Raw genomic sequence first — 16,911 nt, 5'->3', positions numbered from 1 at the left:
ACCAACACATGTAGAGCGGCACTGGCTGAGAACGACTGACTGGCTGACTGACTGCCTGACTGCCTGACTGACTGCTTGACTGACTGACTAACTGACTGAGTGGCTGCCTGCCTGCCTGACTGAGTGTTTGACTGACTGACTGACTGGGTAGCTGACTGGCTGACTGACTGACTGGCTGGCTAACTAACTGACTGACTGACTGACTGACTGACTGACTGACTGACTGACTGACTGACTGACTGACTGACTGACTGACTGACTGACTGACTGACTGACTGACTTGTCTCCTACCCGCGCTGGCTGACTGGCCGTTGCAGCACGCTCAGTTCCTGGTTCACAGCTCGTCAGAGGCCGTCTGAGTGATGGCACCTGTCAGAGCGTCCCCAATGACAAACGACCGAGCCCTGGCACCGGTCCATTATCATAGGTACGCCCGGCAGCGATAAGGACTCATTTGTGAGCTGAGCCATCCAACGGCTGGTCATAGGGCTGCATGGCAGGCTGATGTTACGAGATATTCTGCGAAGTCATGCAAAGCCATGCCAACGCGAACGGCCTGATGATGGCGTAAGGACGCCGCTTGTCAAGAAGCCGAGCATTATCATCCCGTAGTGCATTTATCGAACCTTTCATGTGTCGTAAAATAGCTCAGACCGATAAATCACAGCGTAAATCATCAGACGTCGTGAGCTGTAGTGGGGGCGAATGCGGAAACTGGAATAAATCAATAGCTGAATGATGCATTGCACAATAGTGTTCAAAGAGCATAATCGGTAGCAACTGAAATGTTTTGCTGTGAACGTGTCGAACTATTGCCCGAAACATCGTCCATTTCATGGATACGTATTACGTACTGTCTCATGAGTAGTTTCCATATTGGCGCCCAAGTTGACTTGATTGTGGTTTCGCCCATTTTCACTGAGTTTCAATCGCACCAAACATCGTATTATATCACAATGCTAACACGAAGTGAGCAAAATGCACAATGAAAAATACGAGCCAGCTCTGCAATTCCAATCAAGCTGATTTCGTCGAAGGCGCCAGACTCGATGAGCGCAGCATTTCTAATGCAGGACAGACATTACCAGATTCGACGGAACCCCACTATCGGAAACCTCAGCGGTTTCTTCGTTCAGCCGGCGGGATCCCGGAGATCGTTGCCATGCAGCCTGGAGCTAGTGACAGGAGATGGGCGCCCACGAGGCTCGAATCACGTTCGATTTCCGCCTGACGTGCCATTCTGCCCACGGATCTTAGCGTTGTCAAATCCTCGTCGTTTTGAACAAACGGGAACGACAAGCACGATAACAATATAACAGTGCAATTGTCATTGGATTGTAGGTTGCAATCACTACAGACAAGAAGTGGGGTGTTGCGTAAACGGGGCTGCTTGCAGTGGCAGAAATCTGGAGGCGAGGATATGCTGGTTCCTGGGATCTCCGAGGTTTGGACTCAGTCGCAGGAAGTGCGGAGTCCCGGGACGGGTCGCAGTGGCTGAGAATTCCGGGACGGTGCCGCAATGACTATGGATTCCCGGAGCGGGCTGCTGTGACTCAGGATCCGGGGGCGAGCCATATTGCACGAGGAGTATACGTGGGCTGTTCTGACACTGGGTTCAGGAGTGAAGCATAGACACTGCACACACTGTAAGGACGGTGTGCCGGCCAGACTTCCCTCCGGCTGTAACCGCAGCCGCGGGTGGGGCGATCCATACAGGGGACAGGCCCGGCGGGCGGCGCGGACCACACCCCTCGTCTGCACGCGACCGTGTCCCCTGGGAACCGGCCGTCCCCCCACTCATCAGAATTAGAGGTGCACCGTCGCCGACCCGCGCGGGCATGAGTGCCAGAGTTGAGCGCCGCTACGTGCCGGCCGTGAAGGATGTCCATGACTGGACGGTGGCAGGAGTGGGCTCCTCATCAATGAAAGTCATGCTACCGAGCCGACATCACGAATAAACGTCGGCAAGCTCGGATGTTCGATTCACAGAAACTCTAATCAATCTGAGTGTGGCGTGATATCTGATACACATACATCTGTAAGGCACTCATGTTAGATTCATGTAATGTTTAGTATGACAAAGCAGCCCAAGAGTCCTCGTCAATGTTCAGTAGAATTTAAAGGAGGATGTATTAAATCAGCACACAGACATGAGACAACGCCATTCGTTGCGCAATGCGCAGCCCTCGGGTCCTCCTGGCCACCCGCGGCTCGTAGGCCCAATCACTGAGAGGCATGGGGCACTGCTGCCTCTCCAGCGCCAGGGGACCCACCCGTCCGGTTCCTGCAGAACGGGTCAAAGGGTTATGTTTAGCTGAGCTCACCCTCCCAACTGGTAAGTGGGGCCTTTCGGGCCGCCCGTTCGGCCCAGCCAGTTGACATTTGATGGCTTTGCACCCGGAATAAACACGAAGTGACGATTCCCGGGCGGCCGTCACCGAAGCCGGAGCGAGCGAACGACTGTAAACAAACGGTCATGGCCCGCGCCATGGCTGTGATATAGATCATATCAATCGTGCAAACATGTTGATAAGATCAGTTACTGCCAGGGAATTACATGTGTTCTGTCCTTGTCCACCGAACACTCAACTGTGCCTCGTAGTCTTCATATATTGTAACGCCGCCACGAACCCCACCCAGTCGCCAGCCCAGACACGAATGGCGCGCACACGAGCAAACCTCCCGGCATCGACTCCGCTGACGTGTAAAACCCGACCAGTGAAATCGGCCACTAAATCAACAGCGCAGTATACAACACTAAATCAATAGCGCAGTACGCAACACTCCTCCCCACAGGCAAGAAGTATACCCACGCCACGATTCAGCACCGTAACTCGGTAGGGGGCACCACTGCAGCGGTCTAGGGGTGACCCGCGACGACATGGGCCGGACGAATTTGGTCAGCATGACGGGTGAAGGCGCGGCCGTCCTCGAGGCGAACGTCCACCATTACACCACTGCCGTTCGAGACCACCGCGGGGACCCATCGGCGGGCGAAGCCCTGACACTCTTCAACCCAGACGGCGTCCCCGACGCGGAAATCGCGCGGTCGGGCGCGGCGGTCGTGGACGTCCTTCATGGCAGACTGACGGGCCTCCACGGTGGAGCGCAGACTCGGGCGCAGCGACTGCAGTGGAGTACGCAGCGCTCGGCCGAACATCAGCTCAGCCGGAGCTCGCCCCGTTGTCGACTGTGGCGAATTCCTGTAGGTGAAAAGAAAACGCGACAGTTTTGTCTGGAGACTTCCTTCAGTCCTCCTCTTCAACGCCGATTTTACGACTTTCACCAAAGCCTCAGCCTGGCCATTGGAGGCGGGATGACGCGGCGGGCTACAGACGTGCCGGATACCATTCTCAGACAAGAACAACTTAAACTGTTCACTCGTAAAGCAGGTGCCGTTGTCTGACACAAGGACTAACGGTAATCCAAAAACAGAAAAACACTTGCGAAGGTTTTCAATCACACATGTTGAACTTGTTGAGCTCGTAACAAACACTTCAAGCCATTTGGTGAACGAATCCACAACTATTAAAAGCATCTTCCCCTCCACGGGGCCGGCAAAATCAACATGAATTCTGCTCCACGGCTCGGTGGGGAATATCCAGGGTTTCAAAGGTACCACTGGTACCTTACCTTTGTCCGCCTGACACGCCTGACACGCCCTTACTCGGTCCTCAATCTGGCCGTCCAGTCCCGGCCACCAGACGACGCTCCGGGCGAGCTGCTTCATCGCCGTCATTCCAGGATGGCCACTGTGCAACAGAGACAGGACGCGACTTCTCAGCTGAGTAGGCACGACAACTCGTAAACCCCACAACAAACAACCATTCTCGATGCTCAACTCATGACGGTGGTTGAAAAAGAATGATAACTCATCTCTGGGACAGACCTCGGGCCATCCATCACGAGTAAAGATGTACGCGGCGGAAACAGCGGGGTCTCGACGGGTGGCGGCCTGAAGCTGAGCGACCGAGACCAGACTCTCCGCGGCGTCCAGCATCTGTACCACCTCGGCCGGCGGCGGCGGGTCCGGCGGGCAGAACGGAGCCGGCAGGCGGCTGAGGCCATCCGCGTTGCTGATCTCCTTCCCTGGAACGTACTTCAGATCGAAATCGTAGCCGGTCAGGGTCAGCTTCCAGCGGACCATCCTCGGCGACACCACCTGCGGCAGAGACTTGTGTGGGCTCAACAATCCCAACAACGGCTTGTGGTCAGTTTTTACAACAAATCGGCGGCCATACAAATATTGGTGAAACTTCACAATGCCAAAAACTACACCCAAAGCTTCCTTGTCTAGCTGGCTGTAATTGCGTTCGGCGGCAGACAAACGGCGGCTAGCATATGCTATGGGACGGTCAGCTCCTGATCTGGCATCTGGGTGGCTCAGAACAGCCGCAACACCCTCCGGGCTGGCATCAGTAGTGAGCACTAGCGGGAGACTCTGCTGATAGTGGCACAAAACTGGGGCAGAGCAGAGCAGGCGTTTAGTCTCTTGGAAGCTCGACTGTTGACTTGGACCCCATACCCAAGGGGCATCTTTCTTACCTAAATTGTACAGCGGAGCAGCAACTGTACTTAGGCGCGGCAGGAATCGGCTGTAGTATTGCAGTAGGCCGAGGTAGGCTCTCAACTCTGGCAGGTTCTTGGGCTCAGGAGCAGACATCACGGCGCTCACTTTGTCGTCGGACGGCTGAATTCCGGCGGACGAGATGCGGTGACCCAGGTAGCACACTTCACGCGCCAACCAGGTCGTCTTCCTCACGTTGATCTTGAGGCCGGCATCAGAGAGACGTTGCAGCACCTCCCTCACGTTCGACAGGTGTTCAGCCGGCGTCTTTCCTGTGACACAAAGGTCATCCAAAAACACTGCAGTATGAGGCACACCCGCCAACAAAGTTTCCATTTCCCTTTGAAAAATGGCGACTGCAGATTTGATACCAAAAGCTAGGCGAGTGACACAGAACAGGCCCTTGTGTGTGTTAATGGTAGTATACATCTGACTCTGGCTATCAAGTTCCAACTGTAGATAAGCTTCGCGCAAATCAATCTTGGTAAAGTAACGGCCTCCTGACAAAACCGCAAACAGCTCCTCTGTCCGGGGCAGTGGGTACGACTCCAGAGACGTGGCAGTATTAACCGTCAAATCATAGCTACCGCACAGGCGTATACTACCGTCAGACTTCTTCACTGGGACGACGGGTGCCGCCCACTCAGAAGTCGGAACAGGGCGCAGAATACCCAGCTGCACCTGACGGTCCAGCTCATCTTCGATGTCCTTCTTCAACGCCAGCGGAGGCGGGCGGTGCTTGTAGAACTTGGCTGGCGCTGACGGGTCCACCTGAAGCGAGACCTTACGAGGTTTGTAGCAACCCAAACCAGGGCTAAACACATCTGGGAACTCCAGCTCCATCTTCTTCAGACTATGTAACAGCGACTGGGCATCACCGGGGAGGCACTCCTCAGAGCCAATCATGCACAGGGACTGCCAGTCAAGACGAATCACTTGTAACCAATCACGTCCCAGCAGGGCGGGCCCAGGTTGTCCCACAACCAACAGCTGCAGCTGAGCTGTCTGACCCTGGTAGGACACCTGGACCTCAGCCACTCCCTCAATAGGGACCTCCTCTCTCATGTACGTCAACAGGCGACGGCCAGAGCACACCAGGGGCGGTCGGGCAGACAGGTCAGGCCACAGCGCACAGTACTGATCATGACTGATGAGACTACAAGAAGCTCCAGTGTCCACCTCCATGGTCAGTGGAACACCATTGACACATACATCCACTTTATACGGTCTGGCAACAGCAGCAGCTGGGGCTTGGCGGGGCAGGCTGAAGGCGGTGGCTGCACAATCAGATAGGCCAGCAGATGCAACAGCACCAGGCGGACTGGCAGCGGCGGCAGGGCAGGGCGGGCTGGCAGCAGCGGCAGAGCCGGGCGGGCTGGCGGCGGCGGCAGCGGCAGGGCAGGGCGGGCAGGCGGCATGGCAGGGCGGGCAGGCGGCAGCAGCAGGGCAGGGCGGGCAGGCGGCAGCAGCGGCAGGGCAGGGCGGGCCGGCAGTGGCGGCAGCGACGGCAGGGCAGGGCGGGCTGGCGGTGGAGGCAGGGCAAGGCAGGCTCACCTCTGTGCTGGGCGGTCTCACCGCTGGGCTGGGCGGGCTCACCGCTGGGCTGGGCGGGCTCACCGCTGGGCTGGGTGGGCTCACGGCTGGGCTGGGCGGGCTCACGGCTGGGCTGGGCGGGCTCACGGCTGGGCTGGGCGGGCTCACGGCTGGGCTGGGCGGGCTCACGGCTGGGCTGGGCAGGCTCACTGCTGGGCTGGGCAGATTCATGGCGGTGCCGGGCAGGCTGGAGGCAGGTTCAGAGACACACATCTCCTGGCCAACATGGGCAAGTCCAAACAATTCATACACTTCAGTGTCGGGTTCCACAAAATGAGACGTCTGGGTGGTTTGTGGATGGTTGATCCTACAAGCAGCTCGAGTATGACCAATCCTCCCACACGCAAAGCAAGCCGACTTCTTGAAGGGACAGTGAGTCGGCTGGTGGGATGTTCCCAGACATCTACTGCACTTGGTTGGCTGGCCAGACACAACCGCAGACTTCTTTGGCAACTGCTTAGACTGACAGACCGACTGAGTATGTCCCACTTTTGAACAATTGAAGCAACTTTGGGTCCTGAAAGGACACTGACTGGCCTGGTGCCTCCGACTGTTACATCTTTGACACCTCACCGTGGATGTAGACCGGGCGAGATGCAGCTGCTGTGGTGCCACCTGGCTGAAGTGAAGTCCTGGCCTGCTGAGGTCCTCCAGCTGGGTTCTGGTTACCTCCAGGTGTTGGGCCATTTCCACAGCCTTTTGTAGCGTCAGGTGTGGATCTGCAAAAAACCTCTTCTGCAGCTCCGGGTCCTTGCACCTGGCAACAGCACATTCCAGGACGACAGTCTCTCTCGCCACCAAATCATACCCACATCGATCTGCTTGCAAACGCAAGCGAGTTATAAACGCATCAAACTTCTCCCCCTCCTTCCGGAACATATCATGCACGATTGCCTTTTCATAGGTGACGTTTACCATTGGTTGAAAATGAGCCTTCAACTTCTCAGTTAGGAGCTTATACTCGTCTGCAGAGCGGGGCAGACCAGAAGGTTGTGGGAGGGTGCGAACGATCTCCTGCACTTCCAGCCCCATGAGCGTTTGTAAAACGGCAGCTTTTCTCTCCGGCGATGTTATGTCTACTGCCACCAAATAAAATTCCACCCCTCGCAGCCATCGTTCGAAATTCTCACCGGGCGTGAACTGCGCAGGAGGTTGAAGCGCCGCCATAGTGCAGTCCTAATGATGATCCTCGTCGCCAAAAGTGTTCTGTCCTTGTCCACCGAACACTCAACTGTGCCTCGTAGTCTTCATATATTGTAACGCCGCCACGAACCCCACCCAGTCGCCAGCCCAGACACGAATGGCGCGCACACGAGCAAACCTCCCGGCATCGACTCCGCTGACGTGTAAAACCCGACCAGTGAAATCGGCCACTAAATCAACAGCGCAGTATACAACACTAAATCAATAGCGCAGTACGCAACAACATGAAATGTCGTCATCACATCGAATCGTGTTGCGTAAAATAACGTGTTTATAATTATACAATATGCACCAATATAGGAACATATACTCATCCTACATAAGACCTGAAGCTGAAACAATGCAATTAGGTGCTGAATGATAATACTAAATACAAGAACATAACATGTGATTTGCAAGACCCAATGCCCCAATACAACAAATCGCTCCACAGATAATTTCACAGCGTTCAACAATAATTTACCCATCCTGTCATTTCCGGCGGGGCTGCCCACATGGAACGATATCTGACTAGGCATTTAACCATCGTCAGTTGCGAATTCCGAGCCGCAGGCATTTCAACACGGCCGCTTTATAAATGGTCTCGGCCCAGTTAGTAGAGAATAAGAATCGTCGCATTAGCGTATTTATTGGGTGCATTTATAACGGGGAGTGGGCCGCGGGCCGAGCTTGCCACCGGCGGAGGCTCCTCTGCATACGGAAACAGTCGGAAAAATAAGTGGAAACTGAGTCTCCAATGTCGATCAAGATCAGATATAAGGACTTTGGTATTGCTTTCCCCTCTGCATACTGCATACGCTTGCATCCTGCTGTTGCGTTGAATTACTTACGAGACTGATCTAGAGCAAAGTGAAGCGATGTTCGCGTTCGCGTGCCGTACGCCAAACAATCAGTCATAAGACCAGGCTGTGTGACTGATTTCCTGGCCTGATTATGATCTAGCTGTGCCTTATATGTGCTGTGGAATTCGGTCGGGCTCGGGCACGCGGTCTCCCGCAGCTCACAGAGGCCGACCGTGGCATGCCAGTTGGCCCCTGTAAGAATCTTTGGTTGGACCCGTTTCGTTCTACACAGTTGCTGGTTAGACTCTTCTCCACCGCCCGCAGTCAGTAGCTCACAGACTGATGCTTTTCCTGGTGACACTCGTGGCCGCTCGTGAGCTATAAACCGGGATGTTGTCCTTTACCGATCGAGGCCGAGCGGAGGCCAGCCGGTGAACACCAGTCGTGACGCGATGTGGCCGCTCCCCTCTTCCGGTACTGCATGCACTACCCGCTCTGACTTTGCAACCCTTCCGGTACTGGTTATGATCATCGCCCCACCCCCAGCGGCTGTGATATGCAGCCCCCTCTTCCCTCACGCTGCAGCGCTCGACTGCCACGAGGCCGCGAGCCGTCACGTCGCCCATCGTCCCCATTGTTCCGGCGGCCGCCGCGCCTTCCCTGCTAAATCCGTCGCTGTGCGACCGCCGACAGCGCGCGGCAGCCGGGACGGCCGAGGTCATGACCGTTGGTCCCCGTCCGGCCACGCCCGACACGACAGGGGCGGTCCTGGAGCGGCGGAAACGAGCCGGCAGGTCGGCGCGGCGCGGGTGCCGCCGCCGTCCGGCCGCCGCCCGGCCGCTTTAATTAACTGGTCCGCTATCATCAGCCAGTGAGGCCCATGGTCAGCCGACCGACCACGGTCTGGGGCGGTCACGGGGACGGAGGCGGGCTGGTGATACACGGTCCCCCCACCTGACCGGAGAGCGTCCCTCTCTAACCGGCGCCGCCCGCCGGATGTGGTCAATACGTGGCGGCGAGGGCCGACAGGACGGCCGCCTTTGGAGCGCTGATGTGTGGGCATCGATGGACCTCCGGCTGCCATATCGCGGCTGCCATATCGTGGCGGCTGTATCGCTGCCGACGATGGATGTAAAATGGATGGCGGATAAAAGGCGCCGGTGGCAGAAAAATGGCCAAAGCTGAAAAGATTGCGTGTGGCCAGAAAGGCGATGCGGTGGCAGAAGACAGGTTAAATATTGTAGGCATTGACATGAAGCATAGGGAGATTTACCTTGATTTGTAGGAGCAGGCAGACTGCAGAGGATGTGTCGACTGTCGAGCTTCTTCCGAAATGCTTACAAGTAGGTATTCATCATTTTCACATGATTTAGCTGGTTTTAGACAATAAATGATTAGGTAGTATTGTATAATTAGATACAAGCGAATATTGTGCCCATTCAATGTTATTCGTATACCAGTTTCTTACGTCAATTTCATTTCCGATACACAAACTTCAATGCACAAGTGTGCATTGATGTTTCACGGCTTTGAGCTGAGCCCTTTGAAAAATGCGATAGACGCAAGTGTGGAAATTATCGTGTGGGAGCTAGTGATGTCAATCACGGAAAATCGTGATACCGATGCCAAACCAAATCCCTACAAAAACCAATACCGAAACCGAACCGACCTGGCAATATGAAGGAAATACCAACTTTTCACCAAATTATCAGCGTCTTTTACATAAGAGAGAATTTATAATACCAACTATTGCATTGAAATACCAAATACCAAGTTGGTATCAGTTTGGTATAGGTATACCAAAAAGTTGGTATCCGATTGACGTCTCTAGTGGGAGCCCAATCAACCCAAAGACTCAGAGATCAAGTTAGCTACGCCACCGAGCATACTGTTGCTGTTTTATCGCAGCGTCAAAAGGTGACTCACGACTCAAGCGCACAAGTCGCTCCCTGTTTGATCAGCTTCTCCAATCTCGCAGATTCATCGAGCCAAGTGGCGCCGTTAGACAAACTTTTACTGAATTTGATGAGCAAGCACATAATGCTTTTATTCAAAGCTGTATCACTGTGTCCATTTCTCTACATCTTCCAGTGTTTTGTGTTAGTGAATGGTAACATTGGTGAACATTGGTAATGGCGCTGATGCCTAGGTTGGTGATGTTGTTGATGCAGGGCCTTGGTTGATGCTTCAAATAAATACTGGATGTTGGACTGGTAATGGCAATACAAATATATGAATGCTGGTAATATTAACGATTTAGATTGTGGCACACCTCGGCATGGCATATGGGAAGGAGGGGAAGAACGAGAGAGTGAGGAGAGAGAGAGAGAAAAAAAAAATAATGGCAGAAATGAGTAACAGGACATAAGGACCTATCTGCAAACAAAATATCTGCTTATCAACTAAGATATCCAATGCGGTGGTCTTGCTTCAGCTACATCCTGCGCCATTATTGGTCACCTCTCGCTGTTGGCAGTGTTGCTGAACCTGTCACCAGCCTGCCGGGGTGTGTTGGTTCTAAGCGGTAAAGAGGTCATTGCCGAACAGATATAATGGATGAGGTCGGCTTCTGTCTCGACCACTGCTGGTGTGATTTATGGCGAAAAAATGACAGGCCCGCCAGTGTCCAGAGTGCAGTTATTGGTGGGAAAGCCTGGTGGACGTGGGAACTGGCGTATTTATGTGTCAGTGCTGTCTGTGTGTCTGTTTGTCTACCTCTTCTATGCATTTACTACATAGCTTACGTACATCATTTTATAGTTGACAGCAAATAGATAGTGTATAACTCTAATAGTTAGATAATGCGGTACGCTATACTGCCTGATAGGTACTGGCACGACCCCAGAACGGCACTGCAGTAATTGATGTGTATCGCGATTAGAAGCCGCATATTACTTTGTATTCATTAGCGCGTTAAGTAGCGTTAGGGTAAACAAGCGGAATTGTTTATGAAGAAGATGGTGTTCAGATACTGTTGGAAAAACACGCTCAAATTGCGGCTGCGGTGATTTCGAGGCACCTGCCGGCGCTATTTTACATAGCATTGTCGGTATCTGTCCATTTATCTTGACCGTTAAGCGATCAGATCAGGGCTTAGGTAATAAGCCTATTGAATTATCTTGACCATTCCCGCCGTAGCATGCAGCGTAAGGTCAGAATTTAGGGGGAGGTTTTCACGACGCAAATACAAGCCAGATATGTAAGTTTTTTTTTTTGAAGTGTTGACACCAATGACCTTAGCATGGAAAGCGTGTTCGTCTCACCAATAAAATGTGCATTATTTTTCCGAATGCAGCCCCATATTTATCAGCATTGAGCTGAACTGCGGGCTGTGTAAACGGCCACTGTTGACAGCTTCCCTCTGAGCATATCCCGTCCCTCCCAGTGTTCAATCACAGTGTTTCGGACTGATTAGTTTCGCCCCGGTCATCCGCCTCGTGTCCGTTCGATCCAAAGGTGGAGGTCAATGGAGTCCGAGTGATCCGCTCGTGGGTCTCCTGGTCCTCGTGGGTGTCTGTTCTGCGGCGCTGCCACCCCCAGGTGGATTTATTTCAGTGTTGGTTCTCAGTACACGGTTCGTCGGAAGGTCATCTCAGGCTCAAAAGAAACGGTATATACCATTCGAAAGCTGACGGTGAGCTGAATCCAAAAATGTAATTTTTATCAAAATCGATCGATGGCCTTTTTTGAAAATTGCGTTTTTGTAAAAACTTAATAATCTTTTATTCGACGGGCTGTCCCGGACATTCTTAAAAACATACACGTGTATTTTTGAGTTCCAGTGAAAGCTGAACGCCAAAAGAACAATATTTAGCGAAGCAATATTTCCAAACATTAATATGCGTCTCCCACAGCCGACAATAAGGCGCAATCACACATCTCAGTGTCACGATGGACCAAAGTCAGCCACACAGAAGCGTGAAATGACCCTTATCGACTCGCAGACCCGGCGCTCTCGGCCCGCCTGACCGGCCACGGAAAGAACGTTCGGCTCTCGTTCTACTAAGCAAATGTAATATTTGCCACTTTAACTGTCCACATCGCTATTAAAGTTACTCAGGATACCTGTGAAGAAAATTCATTGTTCTGCTTGATTTACAACATGCTTTCATTTACATTTTTCTTATACATGTTTTGTTCCATCCAGCTGCGATCAGTGCCCGCGCAGGGGAAGTGAGCGGGGTTTCACTGTCAGAGGCTGTACTGGTGACAGCTGCTCGGCCGTGCGACCGGTCAAAGGTTACCCTGCCCCGCCGGGCGCTACCCCCACTCCACCCGAGCTGAGGCCGGTGCAGCCTCTGACATTTCAGCGCGGCCAATTTTCCTTATATGGGCATGATACCAAGCTCAATTGAGCGAAGTAGACATGAACAGATGCAAATTAATGCATGATGTGAAGATGACAGAACAATGAATTTTCTTCACAGGTATCCTGAATAGCTTTAATAGCGATGTGGACAGTTAAACTGACAACTTTGACATTTGTTTAGTAGAACGAGAGCCGAACGTTCTTTCCGTGGCCGGTCAGGCGGGCCGAGAGCGCCGGGTCTGCGAGTCGATAAGGGTCATTTCACGCTTCTGTGTGGCTGACTTTGGTCCATCGTGACACTGAGCTGTGTGATTGCGCCTTATTTTCGGCTGTGGGAGACGCATATTAATGTTTGGAAATATTGCTTCGCTAAATGTTGTTCTTTTGGCGTTCAGCTTTCACTGGAACTCAAAAATACATGTTTATGTTTTCAAGAATGTCCGGGACAGCCCGTTGAATAAAAGATTATTAAGTTTTTAGAAAAACGCAATTTTCAAAAAAGGCCATCGATCGATTTTGATAAAAAATACATTTTTGGATTCAGCTCACCGTAAGCTTTCGAATGGTATATACCGTTTCTTTTGAGCCTGAGATGACCTTCCGACGAACCGTGAGTACCGAGTCACTCTCAGGTTGGTCCAGTGCAGTGAGCTCAGCACCGTGTCATTGTCCTACGAGGCCGGTTCAGTGGGCTCAGCACTCCACTGTCGCTGCAGGATAACCCTGCTCGAGCTCTGCACCAGACATGACATGCACGCGCACTTCCGTGCCAGGTGCGCTCTCATGCAGCCGCCAAGGGTAGCTGGGCGTCGACTCAGTTCTGACTTGACTCTAACAACGCCGTTCATCTCTGCTCTGAGCTCACTGGGACTGTTGCGCGAGATACAGAGATTGTGCAGCGGCTCTCGGCTCAATCTTTGTCTGACCGACACTCGCAGAGAAAACGCAGGTCACCGTTAGTGCCAGTTACTTCTCAGCACAGCTGAAGGGGTCTGTCATTCTGCAGTGTTTCCTTGTTGGAGACCAGGATACAGCGGAAGGTAGCCTGGTCGGCGTGGACGGCATCTCTTTACTCCTTCCTCACACCTCCAAACAAATGGTAGAGGGGCGAGTTGACAGGAGTATGCCCACTAGCGTGACCTGCGGCCATCAGCGGCCGGACACTGCGGGTCTGTGCTCCCGCTCAACGCCCTTCTCCGCCATCTATAACAGAGACTGGCGAACAAACAACCTCAGAGGCAGCAACAGTGGCCTCAGTCCTTCACGACTTTTGCGGGATAATGTTGGACAGGCTTCAAAACACCACTCGGCAATGTGGGTTTTGGTCCACTCCGCAGCTCATTCATCATTGCTGCGATTCTGTTATCCGCTGAGCGTGCACTATGCATCTTGTCTGTCGCGTCAAGCTTTCTGTGTATTACTTTTTTGTAGCGCTCCAACATATTTCAACATAGTTCAGGATATAGGGGAGACCCGGGAGGTATGGGCCCCCTGGAGGTATGGGCCATCGCAGTTTTGAAGAAGTGTTGCGTATTTTTACACGTTTGACCGTGTAAACTGGTAGCAGCCATTCCGTTATACAACCCATGTGATTTTCACATTCTTCCTCAATCTTCTTTGGCAATAAGCGGTGATAAAGCGCTTTTGCCCTCTTCGAGTAAAATACTCTACATACAGATAATTCGTGATAAAGTTGAACCAGGCTCGTTTTATGATGTCAGACTAATGCTAACATAAAGTTTAAAGCATGCAAATCAAGACTGGATGGACAATTTGAAGCTTTCTTGCAAGATTATGAGCTGAGATGCTACGCAAATTCTGGCGTCCTAACCGGGAGGTTCGGGCCACCCAGCCCCGTTGATCCTAAATCAATAAAAAGATGCTTTCATTGAGTGCCATCTTCAATAAGTTTTATTTTTGTCGCGTATGGTTGAAAATTTAACTTCAAATTTCATTCGAACAGAAAAATATTACCTACTCATTTTATTTCATGGTGCATGATTGAGTTTACCAAAATACATATGTGCCCAAAGTGACCTCCATGAAGTAAGCTGTTGGCCGCTTATGCGGATCCTGGGCTCTAAGAGAGATCAAGGTAGATACCAGCTACGAGTATTGTTCTCATTGTCGAGAAAAGAATATGAAACATGGCACCGGCCCATACCTCCCGGGCCATGGCCCATACCTCCCGGTGTATTTTGATGGATCGAAAAAGCACATGATTTATTGAAAGTTATCTCGAGACAAAATAGTTGATCCCAGATGCCTAATATCAGGCACACTTTGCAGGCGAAAGGCAATTTCACGTGCACAGAGTGAAAAAACGGGTCTAGCCACTGCCCACTGGAAGAAAATTGCCTTTTCACAAAACCGGCCCATACCTCCCGGGTCTCCCCTATCTCAGCCTTTATTTCAGTTGGCCCATTAGATGTATGTCATTCTGTCTTCCTTTCCTACTACATATCTCGACACGACTCGGTCCCATCGCTGTTTGAATTGAAAATAACGATCTCTATGAGATACTATGCGAATCACGAACCTGCGAGTCCCTTCACATCCAGCGCATCTCGCAGTGCCTGTTCAGTTCTCTCCGCGTGTTGCGTGCATCTCAATGCACCACCCGACCTACCGGAGGCGTCTCGGGAGACCGTCTCCGTCCCTAAGGAGTCTGAGACAAACAGTCACCTGCCGGCGGCGCGCGTGGCTGATGTATAAGCACGCGCTCTGTGTTGACAGTTGTGTCCCGTCTCGCTGATTGCCCCGAGCATAATCAGCCGTCCGACTGGAATCAAATCATCGCGGCTGCAACTCACTGCAACGGCGCAACAAAGCGCGCTCACTGGAGAGGAAACGGCCTGTCGTCGGCGCCGAGAAACTCTCACTCATGTGTGACCAGTGTGCGTGCTTGCATGAAGAAGGATTCGTTTTTTTTTATTTGAAAATATTTACGCTCTGAGAACTCCCTATTTTAGCCATATGTTTCCCCCTTAATTGGTAAACAGAAATATTTCTTGCTTTATTCCATTCACCATCCACAGTCCACTGTTTTCATTCATTCACGTTGTGCAAAATGGTATGGAAGCATTGCAATTTACATTCATCAGCTTGTAATAAAGCATGTAGGTACATACCTGTGCCTGAACATATCAAAATGATTAAAAGAAACTACTCAGTTGGTCGTTATTTATGCATTTGCAAAAGCATTCGTCACAGTTTGATTTTATGGTGAATAAAACTTCCTTTGCCTAGATGCCTGCATCGTATTACTTTTTTTTTAATCACTGCGTAAGCACAGAACAAGCGTGCAAGAATGTCGATTTCTTACTATCGCTTCATCGAATGTCGGATACCCATCCCAACCTCAGTCTCAATGTGTTAGTGCACAATCGGACTGGTTTATCACTGAACCTGCTCCGCCCATCAGTGCTGTGTGAATGGGCCGAGTTGTGCAAACCGTGCCCATTATTCAGCGGTAGGTATACCCGGCGGACCTGGAGACTGCGCGGCGCTGTAGTGTTGTATCTTCACCGGGTCATGGCCACAGTCAGCTGGCGACGCCTGGACCGGTGGGGACGGGGGGGGGGGGAGAGCTGACCGTGACCGAGGCTCCATGGAGTGGGGTGGGGAGGGGAGGGGGCAGTGCAGCCGTCCCGTGGCACATGGGCCCACTGGGCTCCACGGTCAGTGTAGTGCTGAATAGTGGATGAGAGGGGAAGAATGGAAAACAGATGCAGTCATGCAGGATGAAATGAAGATATAACAAAGTCTGGCAGGCAGCCTCAAGATAGTATGCGGTACCTATATGTAAAATATGAGCATGGGTGGAGAACCTGCCCCGGCCACCCCGGCCGTGGCCGGGGTAACTTTCAGCCGACCCCGGCGCGGCCGGGGTAACTTTTTCCACTTTTGTAAATCCTAAAAGCTGTCTCCATACGAAAAAACTGCCATCTATAAAAGCGTCTCTCATTATTCTTATCTCCCTTGAAAAGTTATTGAAAATTTACTTTATTATTTTCATTTTGGAGCTTCTATGTTTTTAAGTTTTTTCATCGCAGAGCCCGACATGTTTCATCAAACAGAAGTAGGTAGGTAAATCATATTTCAGGTGCGAGCTCAAATCAATAAGAGGGTCAAAACGGTCAAATTTGACATTTTGTTTTGTGTGGGAAGTTTGCAACTTCCACGGAATAAGCTTTGCAAAGGGCATTAGCACGATCATCCAGCAAATTTGACCTGATGACCTGACCTAGCACTAGGTGACAATGACATGCGTCCGAAATTTTAAGGCGTGTTGCAAAATTGTTGTTACAATTACGAAATCTTCCGCACCTGCGTGCAGCAGTTTTCCCTAAAAACGTACAAACGGCAGACATCCTAGGGGTTTGTTGATAACCATTGACAAATATTTGAGCATCATCGTCTTTCTGAATTTCGGTCGCCGGCCGGGGTAACTTTTT

At 51.8% G+C, this 16,911-nt stretch overlaps 2 protein-coding genes across 7 annotated transcripts in view; one reads left to right on the top strand and one right to left on the bottom strand.

Annotated features, from left to right (window-relative positions):
- Window positions 1–16,911, top strand: part of LOC122389845 (protein eva-1 homolog C-like) — an 89,573-nt gene that overhangs the window by 24,752 nt on the left and 47,910 nt on the right. The gene's annotated exons all lie outside the window — the stretch shown is intronic.
- LOC122389844 (uncharacterized protein K02A2.6-like) lies at window positions 2,530–5,975 on the bottom strand. Of its 3 annotated transcripts, none has more exons than XM_043382276.1 (2): window positions 3,634–5,975; window positions 2,530–3,203 (listed from the first exon to the last, which is right to left on the bottom strand). In XM_043382276.1, exons 1-2 carry the CDS (start codon window positions 5,750–5,752, stop codon window positions 3,160–3,162), a joined length of 2,163 nt encoding a protein of 720 aa, XP_043238211.1. In that variant the 5' UTR covers window positions 5,753–5,975; the 3' UTR covers window positions 2,530–3,159. The 3 variants fall into 3 exon arrangements, with proteins under 3 accessions (XP_043238211.1, XP_043238213.1, XP_043238214.1); XM_043382278.1 differs by having other exon boundaries at window positions 3,668–5,975; XM_043382279.1 differs by having other exon boundaries at window positions 2,530–4,162; window positions 4,546–5,974.

Source organism: Amphibalanus amphitrite, unplaced genomic scaffold (genome assembly GCF_019059575.1).
Source record: "Amphibalanus amphitrite isolate SeventyFive unplaced genomic scaffold, NRLGWU_Aamphi_draft 000374F_arrow, whole genome shotgun sequence".
NCBI classification, from domain to species: domain Eukaryota; kingdom Metazoa; phylum Arthropoda; class Thecostraca; order Balanomorpha; family Balanidae; genus Amphibalanus; species Amphibalanus amphitrite.
Note: the sequence above shows the minus strand (reverse complement) of the source record. Positions and strands in the feature narration are given on the sequence as shown.

Bases quoted from the DNA above. Each gene is read 5' to 3' on its own strand.
- LOC122389844 (XM_043382276.1), bottom strand. From the start codon at position 5,752: ATGGAGGTGGACACTGGAGCTTCTTGTAGTCTCATCAGTCATGATCAG. The intron at 3,204-3,633 runs GTAAGGTACCAG...TTTCACCTACAG, and splicing joins GGCGTGTCAGGCGGACAAAG to GAATTCGCCACAGTCGACAA.